Below are 26,977 nucleotides of genomic sequence, written 5' to 3'. Positions count from 1 at the left end.
GAGGAGAGGATGGGGTTTGGTGATACTGCCCTATCTGCCACCCCTAGAGCTAGGCCTGACGGCACTGGACGCGTACTCATACTGGACCTGATGGCAGTGAATGTGGTATGTTCTGCTCCATCTTCAGCCTTCTGACAACATACACCATCATCTCTACTGCTGCCTCTTGTTGCTGTGAGCCAGGACAAGGGATGGCATTGCAATGCAGACAGCTACCCAGCTTTGAGCTCCCTAGGCTCAGTTTCTGTGTGTCTGCAGCACCTTTCCTTAGGCTTCAGTTGTCTGGCCAACTAAGTCCAAATGCAGACCTCTGATTTGCGCTACCTTGTTGAAGTCTCTGAAACTCTGCAGTTGGTCTTTATATTATGCTTAATACCTGTATTTCTTGTTCGAGTTTCAGCTACAACCCTTCCTCATAAGCTCTATGGCGTCATATGTCAGATGTGGAAGTTACACAAGATCCTCCTCTTTTTTCAGGCCATAATGCCATCTTTAAAGCCGTTGGCTCCCACCTTGGCTACTGCTATGCTGTGTATCTGAGTATCAATAAATATATGATGCATCGTCTGCAGATTGTATAAAGGCAACCCACATGATGTATTACTTTCAGGCTACCCAATCATGCCATAATTCATTTTTATAATACTCTATCGTCCATCATACCATCTATGAAAAGCTGCCTGAGTTTCTTACTACCCACATATATAGTTATATTCGCCATAGACCTTTTTGTTCCACAGACTTATAGCTGTCAAAAATTCTCTGCTTTAATAAGTCACACACTCGTGGTAGATCTTTCTCAGTTTTGAGTTCTTTGCTTTCAAATTCGCACCCCATTGCTCTCCATGAAACTTTTTCTCACTTTCTGTTCTGGAAGAATCACACTTTTCTATTCATTTAGTACTACAGTTTAGTCTTTCGGAATATCTTCTTAACGCCAAGTGACCCATTGGATGAATGTGGGCTATATAAACCATCTATAACATACATCATCCATTCGGGCAAAACCTCAGGAACAAGAAAGTAGGTGAGGGCAACCAATAAGGCAATAATAGAGCCCCGGCCACACTACAGTTTGGGGCACTGGTGGTGCCATAACCATAACCTGACAACTTAATTTCAGTAGTTTGAAACTCTTTGGTCTACCCATAATGTTCCTTAAAATTTTCTATATATAAAAATATACACACTCAATAAAACATAGACATAAATAGACCGTTGAATGCAATTGTAGTTCAATGTAGATCAAACAAAACAACCTACCTTTAGGAGGCTCATACCATGCTCACTTGCAGACCCAACAAAATGTTCATCATCATCAAAATGGATATCACCCAAAAACCAGGCATGAGCGAACTGTTGTCCAACCCCATCGAAGGCCTGGGAGCAGCCTAAGTGTTTCCCTGTAAGAAACAGTGGAGAAGCTTAGCACTTTGATTCATCTGCCTTGGTGATACTCAGCCATAGTGTGAGTGTAATACGGTCTGGGTGCACAAAGGACTTGTAACAATAGCACCATGCATTGGGTTAGGCTCTTCAAGGCCATCTCAGAAACGTGCCTTTATCACTGTAGGCTGTAAAAGTCCGTTTTAAAGCAGGACAATAGTAAGCAGCAGAAGTGATAGCCATCAGCAAGTGTTCAGAACCGCTCTACAAACAGTGGATGCGAGACATTTGCCTTGGTTGAGGAGAAGCAAAATCTCACTTTTTTGTTGAATGCCAAACATTCTTGTACCTGCCTTGTAGGCTGTTCCTACTTTTAACACAGCAAAACAATGTTTCTAACATTTAGGGTCACCAGGTATTTTATGGGATCGGGTTTTTAAACATCGAGCTCTTTCGACACAACACAAAATTGCACAGAAATATACAGATGTGCCCTTTGTGTCATTCATAGGAAAGGGATGAGGGTGAACTCCCTAGAAGGTCTGAGGGAAGGGTATGGAGCTGTGTAGGAGAAGCAGAGTCTGTAAGTGGCAGGAGTTATTGGTGCTAGCTTGAAATTGGATCATAGTCAGAGGTCAGGTGACATCTTTGTCTGGGTTCCAGCAAGGGTACCATCCTAACCTCCACTCTTTGTTAAACGGCTGCCTTTTTTCCAACTACTAAGTAGGCCCCGAAACAAGATAACAAGGCAAACAGCTATACTTTAGACCTGTACCGCAGGACCGTCCATTCCCTTGACTCTAACATGGCATGATGCTGTTTGTTTGGGTTTGTTTGTACATAGTGGGAGTACTATTGAAAGTGTTTAATTGCTTTCTGAGGAAAGCGTCTGAAAATAAACCAGTTAAAGTTTCATGGGTCTGGCGTGTATCTCCGGATTTGTGGAAAATTAAAGGTTCAGGCTACTCATACTGGGTAAGTCAAGGAAGTGTGCTGCGCTTTGTAGCACAGCCCCTTGACCCACTTACCCGCAATGATCCACTAGGCATAAAGCTGCTATCACTTACTGTGTTGGTGGACCGCCATTATTTATTCATATGCCCCGCAAGTCATTCTAATGAGCAACTGTTGGTGACTCAGCCACTCACGCCAACAATGAGGCACTGGGAGTGGACTTGGATATTCAAGAGTTACTCATGTTACCCCACCACATTAAAGCCTGTGCTGCCCTCCTCTAGACTTCAGTCTGCTCCGTGACCGCTGTTTGGTTTGAGCGTCTGCTCTACGCTGCCTACACTTCGCTGTGTACATCTGCCACCTATACTTTAGTCCGCAGTTCACATCAGTCTGGGTCAGTGTACCTCAGACTCTTCTTCAGCGACAGCCTTCTTCAGCATGTGTTCTGGCCCCTGCTCCTTTAGTCTCTGCTTCTGTCCTTACACACATAGATGTTTGTGCCTCCCCCTTTAGTTTGTGCATTTGTGCCCTACATTGGCCTCTCTGATTATGCCCACCACGCTTCAATCTGTGCTCTTACCACCTACACGTGAGTCAGTGCAATGCCCCTAGATTTTAATCTGTGCTTCAGATTCCAACAGCCAAGTCTGTGCTTCAACCCCTACATTTTTGTCCCTGCTTTTGCTCTCCTATTCATTACCTGTCCCGAAGCCCACTTTGATGTCAATGTCCTCAGACGTTGTGTCCTCCTTGAAATGCAGCGGAATGACCTCACTCCACATGCGGAATGCCATGTTCAAAATGCTCCTCTGCTGCTCGACGCTCAGCTGCATGCTGTAACCTTCTCCTATGAGGCGCCAGCTCAGAGTGCGTTTGGAGAACCCCAAGGAGCTGATTTCATCTGGCACACCAGTGCTGTCCCGCTTGCTGCGGTGGAGATCTAGCAAGTGGGACAGGAAGCGCCTCCTCCGCGGATTGCTGCCTGGTGCATTAGCACCACGTGTGGTGTGATGATCGATGGTGGAATCATCTCTGACACTGTCCATCTCTGTCTCGTTGGAACTCAATGTACTGTTTTTCTTGCTCCATTCGGCTTTGTGGTCAGGAACCCCACACCGTGGCTTATTCATGGCCTTTTTCGTTGGTTCATCCACGATCCCAGTGGCCTGAAGGCCGTTGTCTTCTTGGAAATGTTTTAAGGATTCAGAAAATGTTGAAGTGTTCTTTGCCTGCGTTTGGAGTGTGTCCTTCCGGCTCTCTGGAGATCCATCCTCTGTGATTAACTGAGATACGTCGCTTGGGGCGCGGTCTTCAACTGTTGCGAGTGAGGGACCTTCAGATCCTTCCTCATCCCAGACCACAGGTGCAATCCAGCCATAGCGAGACAGGTATTCCTGTTAGAAATATGAAATCCAGAGAGTAAAGAGGGAGAGAAAACCAGGAGAGAGAGAGAAAGTGAACAGGCAAGACATTTGTGAGATAGAGAGAGGGGGGGGGGGAGAAAACACATAGAAAGGAGAAGAGAGTGAGTGACAGTGAGATAGACAATAGGTAAAGAGAGAAGGAAGACAATAACGTGGAGTCGTGGAGAGTAGTGAAAGAGACAGAAAATATTTGAATAGTTGAAAGAAGATGCCAGTAGAAAGAGCAAGAGACAGAAGGAACAAACCAATATAGAACGTGAAAAATATAAATAAATGGAGACGTAAGGAGTAGGGCACAGACAGAAGTGCAGGGAATAGAAAAACAATGTATTAGAAGGGTTTAATCGATTGAATGCAAAGCTCCATTAACAATCACAACCTGTTGATTTCACGCATTCGCCATGTTTGGTACGGCTGTGAGAATTGGCAAGAAAATTGCACTTTTTAATCAAAGCGTGTCAGACCCTGTCCAGGGCCCACAGAGCTGAAAGGGGCTGCTGGTCGCCAACCCTAGTGGTTGAGCTCCTTTGCCACGGGTGTGCTTGGCTCCAAAATACTATGACCCTCTAAACTGGAAAATAAGAAGGCCCTTATTCTCTTAGCTACTGGCCAGCTCTCTGTTTCTTTGCCAGCAGGGGCTGGATGTACACATAATTGAAGGAAGGGTGAATCATGATTTGCCTCTCTGAGGATTTGTTAGAGATGAAACCAATGGCTAACCGCTGTGAAAACATTTTTTTCTTTTACTTAGAGACAAACTTGCAGCTCTGCAGATTTAATAAGAAGAGGTATAAAAGTTATTAAATATTTTACAGTTGACTTAGAGAAATGCGGCCAGACTACTCAGCTGTGAGTGTGACAGAGGACACATCTCAACAACACTGATGGAGTAAAGATGGCCGGTCACATTTAAAGTTTTCTACCATGATGGCAGGTGTTACCCCACATATCGCGTCAGCTCCTGTTAGCATGGCTGGGAGTCACCATCGGATACAACACCCTCTGTCACAGCAATGCCGCAGTACCATGTAGGTAGTGTGGAACTGCCATCAGAATCATGGTTCTGAACATTTTCCTCAAGCTAGAGTATATTTCCAGCCCCCAATACTTAATTTTAGGAATGGTTTACTAAAGTCTACATCTGCTTCTGTTGCCATTGAGATGGGCAAACATGAAATGTGGAAAATCTGCACTTGGTCAAAGAAAATGGGCTGGGGATTTTTTCCACCCAGAATCACAGGTTTCGTGGAGGAGTAAAGGAAGGGTGTACGTCTGGGCTGGAATATTGGAGATGGACATCAGCAGTTGAAACACAAAGCAACCCACCATTTATCCAACACGCATGCACAGAGACTTTCACCCCAGCAATAATCATCATATCTACACCACCATCCATACAGCCTAAGGATGTGGGCCACTGGCATGGCTTACTTTCAAGACCAAATCTTCACACTCTACGACGTTAAACCTAGACTGACTAACACAGTGGTGGACAACAATGGGAATTTGTTTTTGATAACAGATTTATGATTTATAATGTTACAGAATTTTATTAACAGTGACATTGATAAAATCTCCATTCTGCTAACATTCAGATTGACTCCTTTCTCTCTGATGTAGATGTGCTTCAATGAGAGCTCTGAAACCTCAGTGATGACAGTAGTTTATGACGCCCTAAAAACTTTAGATGGAATTATAAAGCTCTTTATGTGTTTTGGGGAAAGCCGCATACACTAGTGAGTGGCGTGGAGCGGTATCTCAGTTCTGAGAATCCTGTTGTCCCTGGCCCAGAATTACCCCAAGTCCACAAATACCAACCCTGGCAATTCCGGACCACGAGACACTGAACAACCCGGTGCAACTGCTGCAGAGTGAAGGGCAGTAGCACAGTTTGGCCTTTACCCAACTCTGCAGCATCTAGGTGGAGGCATACAGCACTTCCCTGAATCAGGCCTAGGCTTACCTGTGGCCCCTGACTCCCCTATCCCTGCGCCCCAGCAGACTATCCACCCCCCCCCCCTCCCCTAAGGATGGCTGGAGCATCCTCTGCCGGCAGGTGTACTGGTCGCCACCTGCTTCTTCCCTCTCATCCCAACCCAACAGCTGCAATTGCACTGGCATAAACAACAGGATCAGAGCCACTGCAGGAGCCCAGGGTGAGTGCGCATGCGTACATCCACAGCACCACGTGACTGAGATTTGCTTTCTCTCGACTGACCCTACCCTGCCCTGCCCCCACCGGCCTCCCACTGACATCGTAGCCCGCTCTGAGCAGGAGGAAAAGGTCAGCAGATTTGTTTTCGGAATCCGTGTAAGGGCACCGGATGGGGACCGGGTGTTCCTGGATCTGTAAATTTCATAATTGCTGGATTTTGGTGCAGTGCCCCTGCTTTCCATGCAACACAATTAAAGCAAACTCGTAATGAGGGCCTTACACTCGAGAAATGGGGGCAGGGCGACTCTGTCCCTGCTTTGATGAATGACTTTCCCTAAAGGGTAACAAATTAGAACAAAAAACTGCTATCACAGCAAACTCAGTTCCTTCTTGTTTATGCAGGGAGAGACTTGCACATATGCACGCGAATAACACGTGAGCACCCACAGACACACAAACTCTTACTTTACAAGGGCAATCCATTGGCTTCGGTCAAGTGTGATTTTATTATTTCTAACTCAAAGCCTACTTGGTACTGAAGTAAATATTTGTGTTAACATATTTTTTAAAGCGCACACTCGAAAACACTTGAAATACGTTTCTGGAAACCATCTACAGACACGAATACCACGCGGAGGTGCGATTGTCGTGGCGGGCCTCACCTCTGCCTCCTCCGGGGTCATGACGGCCTTTGCCCGGGGCAAGGACTGAAGCTCGACGTCCGAGTGATCCCGGCTGTGGAAGAGCTTCTCCGTGCCCACCAGACTCGACATCAGCATCATGGAGACGAGGGCTCCGGCTGTGAGCATCTGCGCCATGACGTCCACGCGTACGCAGAATCCACGTGTTTGGAGTACCTCGACCTTGCGAGGATACTTGTCCTGCTGATATAAGGTATAGGTTTACTGCATCAGGGTAGTAGTGTCTCTCGGCCTCTTTATGAAGGCGAGACTAGGACGTGTCAGGGCTCCTCCACCAGTTCAACCCTAAAGAGAAGAATGAGAGTGTCAAATCACACGGAGAGTCACAGACCTACGAGCATGTCAGAGCAGCAGAGAACACAGGAAGGATGGGGTACAGGAGCATCTTTACTCTGATCAGCACAAGAGTACCATAAACAAGTACCTGGCATAAAAGCAGGAGAGCAGGCACACATAGCCAATGACAGGATGAGCAGTATATTGCATTTGCTAAGGCACATTGTTGCTATTCTCCCAGAATAGACCTTTGTGTGGCCTTCAATTCTGCACAGTACCATTACCCAGCTGTACAGGCCCAAAAACCTCCTGGCAGCTGTTTCCACCTTATGAGTCCCTTGGTGGTATAGTAAGGGTCCATCTCACATAGTCGTGCAGCCTTCTCTGCCCTACAGTAGAAACTAAAGCTGTTAAGCTGCCCATGCCAACCAAAGACATTTTGCAGTAGGTAAACAGGACAAATACTTAAAATGTAAAAACACGAGAGCGACCCTTCTACAGGACCTTTTGATTTTAAGCTTCTACACCTTGTTAGGTGGGATAAGGAGTGTCTTACCACTTGTGGGACCACATGAAAGTTTTTTAACTAGGAACATATTGCTGATTCTTCCATAAAAAAGTTGAGAACAGCCTGAATATTGATCTCACCTTCACAATATAGGTGAATCTCCTAGGCTATTCATAAAGAGGGATAGATATCTTATTGTCCTGAAGAAGGTGGCTTCATTCTGCTTTTTTACCACTGAAACGCGTCGACGCTTGTCTCTTTTGGGTTACATTTGAGGAACGAGGTGTTGCATGTACACGATAAAATGATGTCAATACTTTGATTGATTCCTTCGAATTAACCGCTATAAATGACAAATATATATGTCTTATATGGTGTGTCTCTCTCTGATGTTTTTAACATTGTGTGAAATAATTAAGTGTACTGTATATGTATGTACAATTTTTAACAATATAAGATTACATTTGGATTATATATATTTGCTTTGGTTTTCCCTTTCAAGACTGGTGGAATTGTATGTTTTGAGTGCTTCTGTGCAAGTGAGTTGAAAAACTGAGTACTAGTTGTCCAAGAGTTGTAATCATTTTTAAACCAAATATTTTAAATAACTGGAATTGTATGTGATATTGTCTGTGAGAATGATGCCAAACAAAACTATACATTTTTAGAGAAATTGCTTTTGAAAGAAGTTCTTACGGTGATGGAAGTAACAAATGTTATGTTATGTTATATCTTACGTTAAGTTGAGTTATCTTAGGCCATCAGCACTGGTGTGGCACAGACTCTACCATTAGTATAGCCTTGTTGCCAGTGATTTAAGAAGGTCCTGAAACCGGTGGTGAGGTGGGTTCAGTACTAAGCCCTCTTTTTCTGTCCTCGACTGCCTACCTGCAGCATAAAATCCAGAAAATAGCGAAAAATATCACAGTCTTGAATGCAATACCAGCTGCTCAGGGGGGAGCTTGAGGGGTGGGTTCAGGAAGAGAGAGGTGGTTCTGGAGGAGGAAGCAAACCAGATAGAGGTCGAGGAGGAAGAGTAATGTTGAGCAGGACCGGAACCACTAGAAGAACCAGGACAAGGAGGATGAGCAACAGGAGTAGCGGAACGAACAGCACCAGGACCAGAAGCAGTAGGAGGACCAAAAGGTCAGGAGTTCCAGGGTCAGGAGGTCCAGGACAACTAGCACTAGGAGAACCAGAAAAAGGCAGACCAAGACCAGGACCAAAAGGACCAGGACGAAGTGGAGCCGGAGGACAGGGAAAAAGCAGAACAAGGCCAGAAGGGCTAGGACCAGAAGGACCAAGTGGACCAGGAGAACAACCAAGGCCAAGAATAGGACCAGTACCAGAATAATGGCCAGGAAAAGGACCCAGAGTAAGAGGAGGAGAAGGAGAAGGAGGAGAGCCAGCAAGTGGACCTGGCGGAGCCGCAGGAAATTGCCAGGAGGAGAACCATGACCACTATCATTTTCTATGATAATAGGAACCAGAGCTGTGTTTTATGGATACTGGATTTTTCTGCTCCACAAGGGAAAATTAATTCCATGCACCCTTCGGAGAGCAACACTTAGCAGCAATGGCAGCACTGTGGCTTATAGGCACTTGACCGTCATTTAATGGGCCCTTGTACATTGTGGTATCCAAAAGATTATATTGTCGACCTTGTTTGTTTTTGCCCTGACTATGCCCACACTTTTTTCGCTCACTCTTCGGAGTCAGCTGAGACAGCCTGCCTCTCCTGACGACTGACCGGCTGGCAGACCGGCCCGGAGGACCTTTCGGCCTAATGCACGTCTGTGCTACTCGGCCAGTTAATTTATTTAATGCCTTCTGAGTCATCTGATTGAATTGATTTGGTTTAATTTGGTGTTCTGAGTTTAGTCTCTATGGGTTGCATCCGGATGGGCTCCACTTTTCCACTGTCTGGTCCCTGCTCAGCCATTTTAAAGCTCCCTCTATTGTAAGAACCAGAGACATAGACGAAGCCATACAAATCCTTCCTCATAGAAATAAAAAGAGGACAGATCAAACCTTGAGTAGCGGCCATCTTGGCATGGGCAGTTTTTTTTACTAGTCTTTTCAACCTAACTGCTGAATGAGACCTGGTAATCTTCACTGAATACTGGCCATTTTAACATAATTTAATTTAATTTGGGTATCCATTAACACAGGATTGTGGATCACTCAAGACGGGGCAACTCATCATTTAATGCAAATTGCGGATCACTTAAGAGGGGACCTCAAAATCATAGCTGCACCAACCTTCACCTTCAGGACTGCCATTCCAATTCCGTATCTCCCCATTGCCTGACCCTTGATACCTCACCATTTAATGGCCTCCTAGGAGTCACCCTCAGTCATATCCTCGGTGAGTCAACGACCAGCCCTAGAGCAACAGCACAAACCTCTCTATTTCTCGCACTTTACCCTCAAAGGATGGCTCCAAACACTCTATCCCACCTTTCCCAATAGGGTGCCTTCCGCCCGTCCTACCTAGCCATAATGCCATCCGCCACATCAGCCTACACCAACCCTCCTTTGCGAACCACTTAAAACCGCACGGCCCGAACTCCTTCTCGATCAGTTTCCCACCTAACCTCTCACCCAAAGCGAAAAAAAACTTTAAGCAAAAACTGATTAGACAACATCCTGAATCACAATTCGCGGACATCTACCACTGCGCCTCCAAAGGACAGGTGAAAACGGATCTCATCTTCCACACTGAAAGACCCGAAATATGGAACTCCATCCTCAGATCGCAACTCAATACCTCCAAAATGACTAACACTTCCCATAGCTGCAAACTGACATTCTCAGCCCCCAACCACAATAGGCGAAATGGGAACACCACTGTAACCATCTACTCTAATGGCACAGTCCTGATACATGCCAACAATGCCAATCTAGAGTCCTTTGACGCCCTCTTCCCTTCTCTCCGGACTGCCCCCTCTCACGCACCCCTCCCCTGCCCACCTCTCCTCCTCTCCCTGAAGAGCCTGACCTGCCAACCGAACCCACCCACCATTCCTGTGCACCCTTGTAACAACTCCTGTCTCCTGCTGCGAGACATCACCCCCAACACTACCAGAGAGAACAAGACCGCTCTTCCCCCTCCAGCAAGCACCCCCACCCGCCCCCGCCCTCCATCCCTTCCAACCCCCTTCAAATGACTTCAACACACAGTATATGACTCCCAACCCCCCCAGACCCACATGCAATTTAAAACCGACGGCCCCCGCTTCCCCGCTCCCTTGGCCCCACCCAGAACCCACATGGACAGCTCACTCACAAAATGGCAACTTAACAACATTAGGCCCTCCCCCCCAGGTTTAACATACCCGCCCAGAACACCCACACCGACACAGAGACTGGGCAGCGGCTCACCCTGCTTGAAAGCCAGATAGAAACCATAACACAGGGTTTTAGTGAAATCCTAACCAACCTCTCCGCGCCTCTAAAGTCTCACCGTATCCCCTCCTTCCCCCCTTCTTCTCAACAGAGGCTTTCCAAGGCTCCCCACCCGAGAGCGATCTCTACCCTCCTCTCTAATCAGACACAGAGACCCAAAAGAACTAGAGATGCTATGTTTGCGAGTGAAGCGGCAGATCTTGCTTCCTCATACGACAATCCTATTACTGCCCCTCTCCAATCCAAAATCCAGGTGATAACCGGACTGGGAAGAGAACAGGCCCCTCCAAAATCATCTACACCCCTGGCCACCCGCACTATCATTCCCACGGTCCCCCGAACGAAAAAACCCATAACAGAGACGTCCCCCAACAACTGCATGCTCATGAACTGCAGATCAGCCACCAAGCATGCCACAGAGCTAGCGGAATCCATCCTCACTCACAACATAGACATAGCATTCATCCCAGAGACATGGCTAAATGACTCCTCCTTACCACTCATGGATACTCTTGTCCCCCCTGGCTTTGTAATCACCAACAAAGATAGAAAAGACCAAAGAGGGGGAGGCATAGCAATCATCCACAAAATCAATATTTCTGTGACGGAAATAGACTTCTTCAACTACAACACCTTTGAGTGCCTAACCGCCAACATCAACACTAGCAACAACAAAACACTAATATGCCACCTTATTTACCACCCCCCAGGTAACACCACCACATTCACTGAACACCTGTCCGACCTGATTGCCCACTGCTCTCTCGGAGACGCGAACAACTTAATTCTGGGTGACCTCAATCTGCACTGGAATGAAGAAAACAACCTGCTAATCCTGAACGTGAATGAGCTGCAACACAGCAACAATCTTATCCAACACTGCTCAGAGGAAACCCATTACAGAGAAGCAATCCTAGATGCCATTATCGCCCAGCATGACACAGTCACAATAGACCACACCCTGCCCGTGGACTGGTCCGACCACCACTTAATCCTACTCCACCTCACTCAGCCAATCACACTTAAACCCCCCACCCAAGACCGTCCGAAATGGACTAGAAACCTTACTCAGATCAACATGACTGACCTAGAGGAAAGGGTTAACTCTCTCCTCACTGCCTCCACGGATGATCTATCCACAACAGAACTGACTACCCACTACAACACAAACATGACCTCCATTCTAGATCAAGTAGCCCCCTTGAAACTAATAAATCCCAGGAACATTTCATCCAGATCTTGGTTCAACACAGACATTAACAATGAAAGGAGACCACTAAGAGCTACAGAAAGACTATGGAGGAGCAACCCCTCCACAAGCCTACACGAACAACTCAAAACAACCCAAAGGAAATACAAAAAACACATCAGCACCGAAAAATCCACCTTCTTCTGCACCGCCCTGGACAACGCAAAAAACAGGCCCAACGAACTGGTCAAAATCATCAGGCAACAAACCTCCAAGCCCCCGGAATCCACTCAACAGGCCTCCAAGGACTTGTGCGAAAACTTTGCCAACTTCTTCGAAGAAAAAATCACCAAGATTGAGCTCTCACTGGACATCAACGTCAACCCCGTCTGCTAAAGCCTGCCCTCAATGACAGTAGACAGCAAGCTCAAGCACCCCACGAAAACCTGGAAGTCCTTCAACCCCATCCCAGAAACCGAAATCCTCAAACTGATCTCCACTTCCAAACCAGCCTCTGACGTCCTTGACCCGATACCCACCCAATTGACCAAAAAACTGAAACTCTCCATAGCCCCGTTATGGTGCAAGATCATAAACGCCTCCCTCAAAACCGGCATCATACCTGAATGCCTCAAAGTTGGCCAAGTCACGTCACTACTAAAAAAAACAGGCCTTGACTCCAAGGAACTAAATAACTTCAGACCCGTCTCCAATCTCCCCCTCCTATCCAAAATCCTTGAAAAATGTGTCCTCCTACAACTGACTCAGCACATGGACAGCATCAACCTTCTTGATCCTCACCAATCAGGTTTCAGAAAAGGCTATAGCACCGAGACCGCGATCCTTAACATCACAAACGACATCCACAAATCCCTCGATACCGACCAATGTTGCCTCCTCATTCTCCTGGACCTATCGGCAGCCTTTGACACGGTTGATCACCAACTTCTCATCAAGGCTTTACAAGAAAGGATAGGTGCTGATGAGGTGGTCCTACACTTGATCTCCTTCTTACACAGCAGCTCACAAAGGATAAAAATAAAAAACTTTACCTCCAACCTACACCCCGTCAGCAGGGGTGTCCCCCAAGGTTCAGTGCTCTCACCTCAACTGTTCAACATATACATGGAACCCCTCACCACCTTACTCAAAAATGCCAACATCCCTTTCCACCTATATGGAGATGAAACCTAGATCTATCCAGAAACCTCCTCCATAGATGATATTCACAGACTAAATGACACTCTAAAAGAAATCCAGCATTGGCTATCGCTTAACCACCTAAAACTCAACCAAGACAAAACTGAGATCCTCCTCATCTCCAACAAAGAAGAGAACTCTCAAATTTCAGAATGGCTAAAAGCTTTGGATGCTCTCAACGCGAATCGCTCTCTGACCAACTCCGTAAAATCATTAGGAATCCCCCTAGACTCAAAACCCAACATAGCCAAACACATCAAGAACTCTGAAAAGAGTGCCTTCATCAACCTGAAGCTACTCAACAAAATAAAATCATTCTTCCCAACCAAAGACCTCAAACAAGCCACCAAATCACGGGTGCTATCCACACTCGGCTATGGGAATGCCACCCTCACTGGTATAACAAAATGTCACCTAGCTCCCCTCAAAACTACTCTCAATGTAGCAGCCAGAATGGTCACTGGAATTAAGAAATACGATCACATTTCACCAGCACTCAGAGAACTAAAATGGCTCCCAATCGAATTGGTGCCAGTTTCAGAACTGCCTGCCTCACGTACAAAGCCCTGCACACAGGAAAACCTGAGTATCTGGCTGCTAAACTCAAGAGGGCTGGTCAGACTAGGAACCTCAGGAGCTCCAGCACCCTACTACTCATCCCTATGAAAACACGCAAACAATAAACTGCTGCACGGTCGTTCGCCGTAAACGTGCCCAAAATCTGGAACTCAGTCCCAGTCAGTATTAGGACTATCTCGTCCTTCACAAAATTAAAAAAACACCTAAAAGTCCTCTTCCTCAACCGCTCCCTCCCGAATGGATATCCACCGCCCAAACGCTTATTCCTGCTCGCGGTTGATCACAGACATTATATTACTAAGATCTACCACTCCCTTGCCATTTGACCCCTACCTCCCCCCATAAGAGGTTCAACCTAAGACTATGTGCTCTCAATGAGGTTATCTCAGGACTCACATACTACCTCATTGCTGCTCAGCACACTTGGACTTCCGAACCAATATGTATAATATTGCTCTATTGTATGTCTCCTGCACACAAAACTGTTGTAAAGCGCTCGATACCCTCGGGTCAGGGCAGCGCTATATAAAACTCCTTAATTAATAAATAAATAAATAAATAAATTAGTAGATTTCCCAGTCTAGATAGTCATGTGGGTTATCTGGTAACAGTCAGTTAAAGAGCTGGTCTGCTATGGGTGTGCTAGGGGTAAGCCGCTATCAGTCAGCCGGCCAACATCACACAGTCTGTGCAGAGCCAGGGTTTGATCTACCAAGAATCAAAGATACTACATTATCACTTCTACATATGCAACACACCGTGTTTTGACATATAGGTTCTATGTTTCTATAGTTAATTTAGATTTCTGAAAGTAGGGTCTCTTGCACTATTTTTTTTAATCAAGAGCCCGCACCTCGTTTACTAGACACAATTTAGTGCAGAAGAAACATTTTCCTTGCCTTTACCTGCCTTACATCAGTCGGTTAATAATGGTAAAAGACCTCTGACAGATCACTAATTCAATAAAGACTAAAAGCCCTGATCTTATTTTTAGGTCCCGGCTAGCGTGGCTGCGCACATGCGCAGCTCGCTCAGCGAGATTTAACGTTTCTGAGTAGCTTCAGTAAAGGGCTTTAAGCCCCGCCCCTCTTTTCCATTGGCTGGCGTCACCATTTATACTAAACGGTGGCCAGCCATTGGAAAAGAGCTTCCCATGTTGCCTCACTTTGGCTTTTTCGGATGGCCCACTTGGACGGGCTTGCCTGCTTTCCTTCAGAAGTAAAAGGTTTCTTATCTTTATGGGGCCATGTGTTTAAACACATGGCCCCATAAAGACAAGAGAGCCTCTTTTACTTTCGGGACCGCGCCGCGCGCGCCACGCTTGGTGTAGTACCAGCGTTTTCCTTAACTCGTTTTCAATATTTAAATTTGCCTTGTTTTCAATGTTTTTTATTTCTCTCTTTCGACTCTCTCCTCATTCTTTTCCAACGGGAGAGAGCAAAACTTTATTTTCTTAACATTTACTTCACAGAACATTTAATTTTCTGCTAATGTGCCTCAGAGTCAGATCACAGGGCGCGTCATGGGGCATGCCGCTGTTGTGCCTCAGAGTCATATCCAATTCATGCCAACGGCTACGCCGCCTTTATCCGAAAGGACATTATTGCATCTTTGATCCCTGGCTGCTGTCCTGCTGAGGGCTGTAAACCATTTTTGTTTTTAATTGCACGTGGCTGATATGGGAAATCAATAACTCGGGACGTGTTTGTTTAATACCAGTATCTCTTGTCGAGAAGGGTCTTCTTTAGAGGACGATTTTCTGATAAGGGCATTAAACTTTATTTTCATAACCTTTAATTTGCCGCTAATGTGCCTCAGAGTCAGACCACAGGGCGCGTCATGGGGCATGCCGCTGATGTGCCTCAGAGTCATATCCAGGGCGCGTCATGGAACACTTCCAGGTACGGATATTTTTCTGAACGTGGGGACCAAGGAGAAGTGCAGGTTTGTCTGTATTTAAATCTTCACTCGATGTTTAACCGTACGTAAATCCGTGCTGGGAGGGGGCGGGGAGGCTCTCTGGGGCAGGGATACTATATGTTTTTAAACACTGGGGCGCCTTTATCTGCGGGAAATAAATTATTGCAGGTAATTCATGCCAACAGCTGCGCCGCCTTTATCCGAAAGGACATTATTGCATCTTTGATCCCCGGCTGCTGTCCCGCTTATGGCTGTAAACCGTTTTGTTTTTAATTGAATGTTGCTGATATGGGAAATTAATAACTCTGGACGTGTTTGTTTAATACCAGTATGTCTTGCCGTGAAGGGCCTTCTTTAGAGGACGGGTTTCTGATAAGGGCATTAAACTTTATTTTCTTAACATTTAATTTGCCGCTAATGTGCCTCAGAGTCAGATCACAGGGCACGTCATGGGGCATGCCACTGATGTGCCTCAGAGTCAGATCAAAGGGCGCGTCATGGGGCATGCCGCTGATGTGCCTCAGAGTCTGATCACAGGGTGCGTCATGGGACACTTCCAGGTACGGATATTTTTTAGGTCTCGCCTAGCGTGGCTGCGCACGGCGAGATTTAATGTTTTTAAGGAGTTTCTATGTTGCCTCCCTTTGGCTTTTTCAGACCGCCCATTAGGACGGGCTCGCCTGCTTTCCTTTTGTCGCAAACATTTTCTTATCTTTATGGGGCCATGTGTTCAAAACACATGGCCCCATAAAGACAAGAGAGTTCAGCAAGCTTTTGCACATACCGTCAAGCGCGTCTTCTCTTTCCCTCCCCTCCCCTCCCTCCTCCACCCACACCCCACTCTCTCTGCTGTTCCTCCCCCTCCCTCCAGTGATTTTATGGTTATTTCATTCATTCATTCATTCATTCATTCATTCATTCAGTGCTGTGTGGGGCGCAAGATCGACAGCTTGTTTTTTATGTACGTTTGTGTATAACTTTACTCCCCCCAGTTTTTTCATCTCACTTAAAGCCCTGCCCGTGGGCTATATCCCTCAGGTGATTGTACTCCAGGTGGACATCTTCCGCTCTTCAGGGTGTTCTGTGTCCCTACGGCTCTGCGGATTCGGCTTCACTACCGCTCAGAGGGGCTGGGGCTGCACTTGTCTGCTGAACATTTAATGGGGCACTATATAGAGTTCCCTCCCGGGCTGCCACGAGTTCTCATCTACCTCCTATTGAAATGTGGGGGACTTCTGCACATCCACTCTGTGCAATACCACTTCTGTGCATATGAGGGAACGGTGAACACCCACTCTGCACGTGTCTCCTGTACATCTGAGGGGACTAGAGCCCAAGCGCCCTCTTTACCACACGCTGTCCCTGTGTAACGGAGTGCTGCACACCTCTTGGCGCTGCACCCCCTCTGTGGTGATGAGACAGCACCGCACCCCACTCTCTGGTACTATACCACTTCCGTGATCCGAAGAGAGCTCCGCGGGAGATCGGAAGACCCCGGCAGTCGTTATCTGCCGTCACATCCGATGCTCCCAGTACCTCCAGGCCGCCAGCCTCCCGCGAGATTGGCGTTTCCCATTTAAAATAATTAATAAAAGAGCCAAGAGACGCGCGTGCATTAACCCGGCGCCCTCACATAAAGCGCTCCTTTCGGTGCAGAGTTTCAAGCTATTCGGCCCTCCGGGGCCCTGCGCCTTCTTCCAAGGCTGTCTGATCGCTCCTAGGATGAATTAATTATTAGTGCAGATTCTTCGGCAGGCCAAGCCGTCTGTTTACAGAGCGAGCCTAAAAAATACTAACCAGTTAAAAGGGAGAGCGGAACCATTTGTAGCGGCTAAAGATATCTCTGTCGCCTGGGGGCAAAATTGGACGGGAGGTGGGGGAGGAGGGTTGAGGGGAGATGTTTGGGGCGGGGGGTTGGGGAGCGGTCACGCTTGCGAGCTGGCAGCTTAGTGGTAACGTTAATATAAATGCCCCAGGCAGGACCATCTAAGAATGTGTAACAAGACTGGGTGAAGTGTTCTGGCGGCAGATGAAAGGCAGAGCCACGAGTCTGGAGATTATAAGGGGAGAGCAGACAGCTTCAGTGGCCAGACAGATAGACCTAGGATCGGCGGGGAGTGTTGATGACACCCTGTGGTTTCAGTACAGCTTATATGCAAAGGCAGGGCACCCTTCAGAGAGATATGTGAACGTTTAAGCATCTGTGCAGGAGCCAAGAAATCTGTGGAAGAAGCGCAGAAAATGTGGTATTTCTGAGTTGAATGACAAAATACTTTTAAAACAATTCCTTGCCCTGGACTGATCTTCCTGTATTTATGATAAGGCCGCAGGAATTATATGGCAGGGGAGGACACAATTATATGGCAGTGTTTGCTAAATTATGCTTCAAGAAAAAACCCTACTACTCACTCTCTACTACTCTCTACTACTCACTCTCTACTACTCACTACTACTCTCTTCTACTCTCTACTCACTCTCTACTACTCACTCTCTACTACTCACTCTACTACTCTCTACTACTCACTCTATTACTCTCTACTACTCACTCTACTACTCTCTCTCTACTAATCACTTTGCTACTCTCTACTCCTCACTCTCTACTACTCTCTACTACTCACTCTCTACTACTCACTACTACTCTCTTCTACTCTCTACTCACCACTCTCTACTACTCACTCTACTCTCTACTACTCTCTACTACACTCTACTACTCTACTACTCACTCTCTACTACTCACTCCCTACTCTCTACTCTCTACAACTCTCTCTCTTCCTCTCTCTCTGCCTCTCTAACTCTACCCCTCTACCTCTACACCTCTCTACCTCTCTCTACCCGCACACATATGCACACATATATATATATGTGTATATATATGCATATATATATATATATATACATACATACATATATACATCTGCATATCTATATAAATACAAATATAAATGCATGCATACATATACATATATGCATACATATGCATGTTATGTATATGAAAGTTTGGAAAACACTAATAAAACCAAAGCTAAAAAGCCACCTAATTACAAACAGAATTGCTTTAACTTTTACAAAGCCGAGACCTGTTGCATTTTTAATGCTTGTTTCACATTTCATCAACATAAGTGGGATGATAAACTGAGGCAGCTTTCTATGGGCCGGAGCCTGTAGCCTATGAGATTTACAGAGCTCTGTTTAGCAGATCCTTTTATCATAAGCATGACCTCTGCCTGAACCCCGGGACAATCAGGTCGGCAGAAGACGTTCTTAGTCACATACAATTTATATTTCAAGAATGCATTCATTTTGCAAAAAGACGATAAAAATATTAATTTAATTGTTTGATGTTTCCAGTTGGCTCTTGGGCTAGGTAATTCAGAAGGCTGCAGTACTTGACTTGACTTGAGTGGAACTCTTTTGGATAGAGGGCAATCTGTGGGGAGGGGAAAGCTGATTGAGATGGAACTGGCAGTTCCCTTTCAGGGACTTTATCTTAATGTCAGATCTATCCCAAAACATGTGGCCGAAATTTGGGATTTATTAGATGGCGCAAAGCCGGACATTTGTCTCTTTACTGAGACCTGGCTGAACAACGATGCCACACCAGTTTTGGCAATGGTATTTCCAACAGATTACTCGGTAGTGCGTTTAGACAGAGTGAGGAAGAGGGGTGGGGGTCTGGCAATTGCCACGCGACCCCCCTATTATATCAAGATCCTGGATACAGTATCCTCCCCAAACTTGGAGCTGCTGATCTTTAGAGTACTGCGTGCCCATACAATAGAATGGACAGGAGCTCTAGTCTATCACCCTCCAGGGGGAAATAAGAGAGACTTCAGTACAGCATTATTGGAAAGACAGGCCCCATTTTCGCTGCAGGCTGATAAGTTCCTGCTGGTCGGGGACTTCAATCACCATCTGTAGGCTTCTGTCAATGTGGATACCACTTCTCTGCTTGCAGCGATGGAGTCCCTTGAGCTCTCCGCCAGAGTGGTTAGCCCAACTCATCGGGCAGGTCATATACTGGATACTATTTTTTCCAACATGGTAGAATTGAGAGTAGATCCCCCTGTGAAGGTATGCTGGACAGACCACTCGGCACTAAGTTTCTCTTGGGCCCCACTAAACCTGCGAGGCCCTGTGCAACTGCGGAAAGAACTTCGCAGAGCCTGGAAGAAGGTGACAGCCTCTGCCTTTAGAAGTGTCTATACCCCCCTGTTTTTTTAAACCGTCCGGATTGCGACATTGCATTAGATGCCTTTGAGGCCTCCATAATAGATGCTCTTGATTCAATTGCACCAAGGAAGCTGGTAAAAATTCAGACCATGGTATCCCCCGCCCCTTGGTATACAGACACTCTCAGAAGGGAAAAAGCCCTTTGCAAGGGTAAAGAAAGGAAATGGAGGAAATCCAAATCCGACCTAGATGAACAGGGCTATCGAGAGGCCCATAGAATCTACCTAAATAGCTGCAATGCTGCTAGGAGAGCTCATTTAGGCGCTCGTATACTGGAGGCCAGGGACTCCTTGAGGGAGATCTTTACTATCCCTAAGGAGTTTACTAACCCAAAGGCGAATAATCCACTCCTGTCGCCCACACAGGAATTATGTGATCACTTAGCGACCCACTTCACTAACAAGATTGATATAATATAAGATTGATATAATATATCGTTCTTTCGGGTCTGTGGAGGTGGTTGATGCTAGTGCCCCTTTCCAGGAAACTCCCTGCTCCCAGAGTTTGGACTGTTTTTCCACCATCACCAGTGAGCAGGTGGGTGCCCTATTATCGCAGGCTAAATCTGGCTCTACCCTTGACCCTGTTCCTCCGGCAATTATGTCTGAGCTAAGCCCGGTCTTAGAGGATATTCTCGCTGACATCTGTAATATCTCTCTAACAACGGCCACATTCCCACGGAAATGGAAGACCATGCGTATCAAACCTCTGCTCAAGAAAGCCCTGGCGGATCCTTCTGACTTACAGAACTACAGGCCAATCTCTCTTCTCCCATGCTGTTCTAAGGTGATGGAGACTCTAATCAATCGACAGTTGTCCCGCTATTTAGAACAGAATACGATTCTGGACCCTTCCCAGTCCGGCTTCCGGGCATCCCATAGCACTGAGGTAGCCCTACTGGAGGTTATTGATACGCTAAGAATGTCACTTGACAGGGACACACTAGCTATGCTGGTGTTGTTAGATCTGTCGGCAGCCTTTGACACCATCTCTCACCGTATCCTATTGAATAGGCTCCGAGAGATTGGCGTCAGAGGTCTGGCTTTTAAATGGATCCAGAATTATCTGTCCGACAGAACACAATGCGTTCAGTTGGACTCTTTTGTGTCTCACACGGCTGCAGTTGATACGGGGGTTCCACAGGGCTCTATATTGAGCCCAACACTGTTCAATCTATATGTAGCCCCGCTATCCACTATCATCAGTAATCATGGGTTTGAAACCATATCCTATGCTGACGATACGCAGCTAATCATACACATAGAATATGACCCTGGAGTGACAAAAGCTAAGTTTCTAAACTGCATGACAGGCATTGTAATTTGGATGAGGAAGAATTCTTACAATTGAATTCTTCCAAAACCGAGATACTCCTGTTCAGCAAGGCAGAAAAATTGTGGACCGCGGAGTGGTGGCCACCAGAATTAGGAGAAGCACCCTCCCCTAAAGGATGGGCCAAGAACCTAGGAGTAAGAATCGACAACAAGCTTTCCATGGAAGAACAGGTGAAAACTCTTACAGGCACCTGCTTTGGGATCATGCGAATGTTGAGAAAGTTCTTTCCCTGGATCCCGATAAACGCCAGAAAGACCCTCATCCATTTGCTTCTGATTAGTCTTTTGGACTATGGAAACGCTTTGCTGGTAGGAATTAGGGAAGACCTGCTATCTAGACTGCAGGTAGTACAGAATACAGCAGTGTGGCTTGCCCTTAATAAGCCAGCATTAACTCCTTCCCTGCCTCTCCTACGTCAACTCCATTGGCTCCCTGTCAGGAAACGAGCCCTTTTTAAGCTGCTGTGCATGGTTTTTAAATCCCTGCATGGTTTGGGTCCGGTTTACCTGACGAACAAAATAGGACGCTACCAACCTGGACGGTGCCTTAGATCAGCTGTTTGTGAACAGGGGACATTTTGTTTGTTCAATGGTCACCTGTAGACTCAACGAATATCTAGAATGGCAGACATGCACACTGGCGTCCAGAAGTCACAGAGGAGTGTCCACCGTCCACCTTACTTCAAAGGTGACTGCAATGCCAGATGTGTCTGTTTTATATGCAGATCCTTCTGCACGAGTGAGGTCAGTGTGATTCTAGGTCACATATATACAGAGGCCCCACTTCTTACAATTGATTCTTAGTTACACCATCTTAGACTCCCACACCCATCAGCACTGTCGCTGCACTTCAGTAGTCCAGAGCTGCGCAGTGCTTAATTTGAGACAGTGGGTGCTGGTGGCACTCCATTTTGGGGACAGACACTTATTTTTCCTCACCTGACATTTCCCGAGAGTAAAGAAGGGAATAATGCAGACGAAAGGAGGAGTAAAAGACGGAAAAACGGACACAAAGGAAGACAACAGAGACGACAAGAGTGAGACTAAGGTGCAGCGAGTGTCTGGTACTGGATGAAAGAGGCATGAGGCGTATTCCACAGTACTAAGCCTGAAGCCTGTGTGTTAGGCGCACCGGTGCCGGCTGCTGCTACTGAGCAGAGCTTCGGACCCGCGCTAATTCTTAGCACCGCCTCCCGAGATTGGCCAGTCCCGTAGCCTATTAATTCCAGTTTCCTGGCCCTTGCTGTGCTGAATCCGGAGAAAGAGGTTTTGCTGCAACCACTCCAATGTCTATTTTAGCTGACACAGTGGGGTGGGACAAGAGTAGGATGACAGCTCACCCCAACACAAGTTAGTCTTCACCAAGCCCAAAGTAGAAGAGCTCAGACTCAGTCCTGCCCCGTATCAGAATCACCTCTCAGCCTGCACACAAAACGACACCACAAATGCTAAGTGGCTAGAACACTCTTTCCTGCATAACAACCTGCATGCCAGAAGCTGGCTGCACACAAATACATTCACACACTGACTGGAGTGAGTGGGCTAGTCTGCACAGGCCACGAGGGTGGAAGCTGCACCGAGGTGACACGGATGGGCCAGGGCAAGGCCCAAGAGATGATGCAGCCGGCTGGGCAGCATTCATATCCGAAGCTGTAACCCTGTCCCTTGGGCTGCTTCCTGAAGTAGGCACCGGAGCTGAGGATTTCCAACTCTTCCAGTGCCATACGATTTGATACAATAGATCTACTTTCTTGGCTTGACAAGTCCCACAAGTGTTGTCAAAGTAAACGTGTAAAATACACTCAATCTTACAATCTGTCATGTAGTGGATGAATCAGAGTCCAATACTTTTTGTAGTCGATGTTTCACGCACAATATTTTTGATATCTATTAACAAAGATAATGCCCTCTTTTCGCGGCTCTCCCTGGTAGGACTCCAAGACTGATGCAGTTTTCTTCACATTTACCCGTAAAGCCTTGTTTTGCCTTGCAGAATGTAGGTGTCTCGAATGTTTCTACAGAGTGGTGTAGGAGAAAGTGCCTCTCGGTCTCTAGATCTCCTAGGCCGCACTGTAGTCAAATTCTATTCTCTTTGGATTTGCGTCTTTTCTGTGTCGGCTAGTCTATCATTTACTCCATTGTCCTTTAGTCTGCAGGTAAGGAGCAGTTATCTTTTCTTTAGGTCTTTCCTCACAGGGAGTTATTCTGTGAGATTAACATTTCTTGACAGTGTTCTGTAGCATTGTAATCTGTTGTGTTGTCCCAGCATGTCACACTGGACATTGGGTAGTGCCGCCTTTGGGTCTCATCTACATTCCTAGGAAGTGCATCCTCCTGCTTGTGGCCTCCAGTGTAAAGATTTCTGGGGAGCTGCTTAGAGGAGAGGTGTGGGAAATTTTAGGGGTGTGAGGGATTCCTGATGTGTTTAGCTACGTGGTCTTTCAGCATCTGGTAATGGAGGTAATTTGGGTCAACTTGCTTCCTGTGGCTCCAGCATTTACAGAAGTTCAGCTGGACAACAGTGGAGGCCGCGCCTTCTCCCACCTGGCGGCTGAGAACTGGAACAACCTCCCCCTCCCCCTGCACCTCAGAGCCTCACCATTGCCCCAGCAGTTCAGGAAGGGCCTCAAGACCTGGATTTTCAACCATTAGGACAACAGGCAGCATGCTCTCCCTGCACCTCGAGACCCTCACAGGTGATGCAGCCACGCTCTACAAATCCTGGTTTATTGATGGATAGATCAGCAACAGGTAAACTTCCGATTCTGATGTGCTTCCACTTTTGAGTCAGCTTTTGTGGATACAGATGAGTTTTGCGATCTGCATGTGCAGGCGTTCTGTTAGGGCTCTGCCCCATTCTGTATATTGTTTGTTGCTGTTAGGCCGCACACTTCACCTCCATAAAGACTGCAGCACAGATTCTGTAAAGTAGTTTCAGCTTTAATCATACTGGTGGGTGGCAGCATGCATGAGGCTTCTTGAGGGAGTAGTAGTGCACGCAGGGCTTTTCTTGGAGTTGTTTATTGCCAGTGGACTGCTTCCAGGAACCACAGCCTCCCACCTTTCTCTCCAGTCTTCTCATCCTTGGGCTTCAGGGGTCAAGACAGGGCTGAAGCAAACGAGTTTCTTAGAAGACCATGACTCATCCAGGACGGAGATAAAATAACAAAAACAAGGTGCCATTTCCGTCAGAGGAGCCCTGAGCGGCCTCTGCTGCAGGTCAGTGCTGGAGGCGTGAGAGCTTCCTAAGGCACAGGGCGCTCCAGGGAGAGGCGGGGAAGCCCTGGAAGTGTAGTAATGAAGCTTACTGGTAAGAAACCGGGTCATTACCTTCCTCGGCACAGTCCCTACCTAGTGAGCTGATACCAAAGCATTCTTTGGCTTCATCTCACTCCAAAAGCAGCACTTCAAGAGGATAATCACCAAGATGGTGCACCAGATATCATGGCTAGCTGACAAACAAAAAACGGCTTCATGTTCTCACACCTGGTCGGTTCCCCGAAGCTATTCCAAATTGAGACCACATCCGATCATAAACGTTCGTATGTCAAACAACAACTTGTTTAATATAGGCTCGGAGGCTTACCGACATTGTAGGGGCGGCTCCTCCATAATGGCAGAGGAGCGCTGCCCCCTGCTAAAGGATGAAAAATGAAATAATAATAAAAGCATTTTATTAACATTTTATTTGAGCCTGCAAGTCTTCAGCGGGGTGGGGCCAGGCAATCCTGTGTGACAGGCATTGCACGGGGAAGAGTGGTGGACACTTTTAAGTGGGCATGTCAGTTTGACCGGCCATCTTTGGCTGATCAAACAGACATGCGCACTTAGGTTTCTCCAACCCAGCTGTGTTGCACAGCCGGGTTGGAGAAACACCATAGGCTCCTAGGCACTTTCTGAGCGGCAAATCAGGCCTCGCAGACCAATCCCAGTGCTTCTCTCATGCTGGGATTAGTATTCCCAGCATGTGAGAAGCGCCTGGATTGGCATCTGGTAGCCTGCGCAGTGTGCAGCCAGAGTAAAGGAGCAAGGTGTGGTGTTGCGGTCTAGTCGACGGCACGCTAGGCGTGACGTCACCGGACTTCCGGCGGCGGCCATCTTAGGGGTGCATTAGCGCGCCGATTCGAATAGGATAAGGAGCTCCGTGCCGGCGCTCCTGCTGGAGTGTGTAGTACATTAATAAACCCCTCAAACCTTGCCAGCTGTCTTAGTCATCTTAGGTGGGGCATTGTACAGGAGGAAAGGGGCAACATTACAATGGCGACGAGGAGGTGAAACGGCCCAGCGCTGCCTCCAGGGTGAGTGTCTCGTGGTCTGCCAGCCAACGACGCCCACAGGCACCACCCCTGACCAGCAGGAGCGCGGCAGTGTCGCGGAGAGGAAAGGCGAGAGCGCTACATTCCTGACGGGCCCCCCTGAGCCGATTCCGGACCGCGACAACCCCACAGGAACCGCCCCAGGTAGAGTCCACGTGGAGAGGCGGTTGCACGCATCGTGGCGGGGGTCACAGGACGTACCGCGAGCGGCGGCACCACTGACCGCGACGACGACCTGGACGCAGGGAGCCCCGACAGCACCCAGGGGTCGAGAAGCTCGAGTCCACGACCGCGGCGAACGGAGGCAAGGAGGAGGATGAGTGCCACTTCGACGGGACTGCCGAACCCGATACCCTTCCTCACGAAAGCTGGGGTTCCAGATGTGCCATGGGAGGATTGGAAGCCGTACTTCTTGAATTTCCTGTTCGCCTTGGAAGAGGAAAGTGGCGCTGAGTTCTCGAGCTCGCGCAGGAAGAGGATGCTGCTACACCATTTGGGCCCTGCAGGTCAGAGGGTTTACGACGATCTGGTGAAGGTGGTCCGGCCCGCGGCGGATGACGATGTGTTTCAACACGCGATCGACAACATGGATGCTCATTACCGCCCGACAGTGTGTGTAGCCGTCGACAGGTACAACTTCTACCACAGAGCGCAACAGAAAGGAGAGACGATTGACCAGTACGTAGCGGCGCTACAGAAGCTGGCCCTAACGTGCAAGTTCGGAGCCTTCCAGGAAGAGTTGATTAGGGACCAAATAGTAATGCACGCAGCGAATGCGTCCATTCAAGATAAGCTGTGGGCCAACGGTGACGAACCCCTCAATACGGTGATAGCCATGGTGAAGAAGGCAGAAATGTCCAAGAGATGTGCGGAGACAGCGAAGAAGGACCGCTACCCTGAACAAACTGTGTGCAGGATAGAAGACCGAAAAGGCCACGAGAGACAGACGACGACGGAGCAGCACAGCACGCGACAACACAGGAAGCCCATGACCCGGGGCGCGAAACAGCAGACGCAGGGACAAGGGAGCACCAACGGGTGCTACAGATGCGGCAGCGAAAGGCACGCCGCCAACGACAAAGGGTGCCCAGCGTTCCGGGCCAAATGCACGTACTGCGGGCTGATGGGGCACTATGAGAGAGTATGCCGAAGGAAGACGTCAAGGCAGCAGGTGAAGTACGTGGCGCAGGAGATGACCAAGGAGGAAGAGCAAGAAGGGCAGGAGGACGAAGAAGAGATCCTGATGATAGATGACCAGGTCTTGGGGATCGACGGCGCGGTCGACAAGAAACCGAGGTGCGCCATGACCATAGGGGGTGTAGGAGTCACCATGGTCGCAGATTCAGGGTCCCCCTACACGATCATAAAGAGGAAGATATGGGAGGATGACTTTG

At 47.5% G+C, this 26,977-nt stretch overlaps 1 protein-coding gene across 1 annotated transcript in view; it reads right to left on the bottom strand.

Annotated features, from left to right (window-relative positions):
• LOC146810553 (matrix metalloproteinase-21-like) overlaps window positions 1-26,977 on the bottom strand; it is a 118,724-nt gene that overhangs the window by 44,961 nt on the left and 46,786 nt on the right. Inside the window, exons 2-4 of the mRNA XM_085617586.1 lie at window positions 6,585-6,908; window positions 3,044-3,737; window positions 1,264-1,403 (exon numbers count right to left, since the gene is read on the bottom strand). Coding sequence (XP_085473712.1) covers window positions 1,264-1,403; window positions 3,044-3,737; window positions 6,585-6,740 — 990 coding nt within the window. The 5' untranslated portion in view covers window positions 6,741-6,908. The remainder of the gene's footprint in view (window positions 1-1,263; window positions 1,404-3,043; window positions 3,738-6,584; window positions 6,909-26,977) is intronic.

This window comes from Triturus cristatus, chromosome 7 (assembly GCF_964204655.1).
Source record: "Triturus cristatus chromosome 7, aTriCri1.1, whole genome shotgun sequence".
NCBI classification, from domain to species: Eukaryota; Metazoa; Chordata; class Amphibia; order Caudata; family Salamandridae; genus Triturus; species Triturus cristatus.
This window is presented reverse-complemented; position numbering and strand designations above follow the sequence as displayed.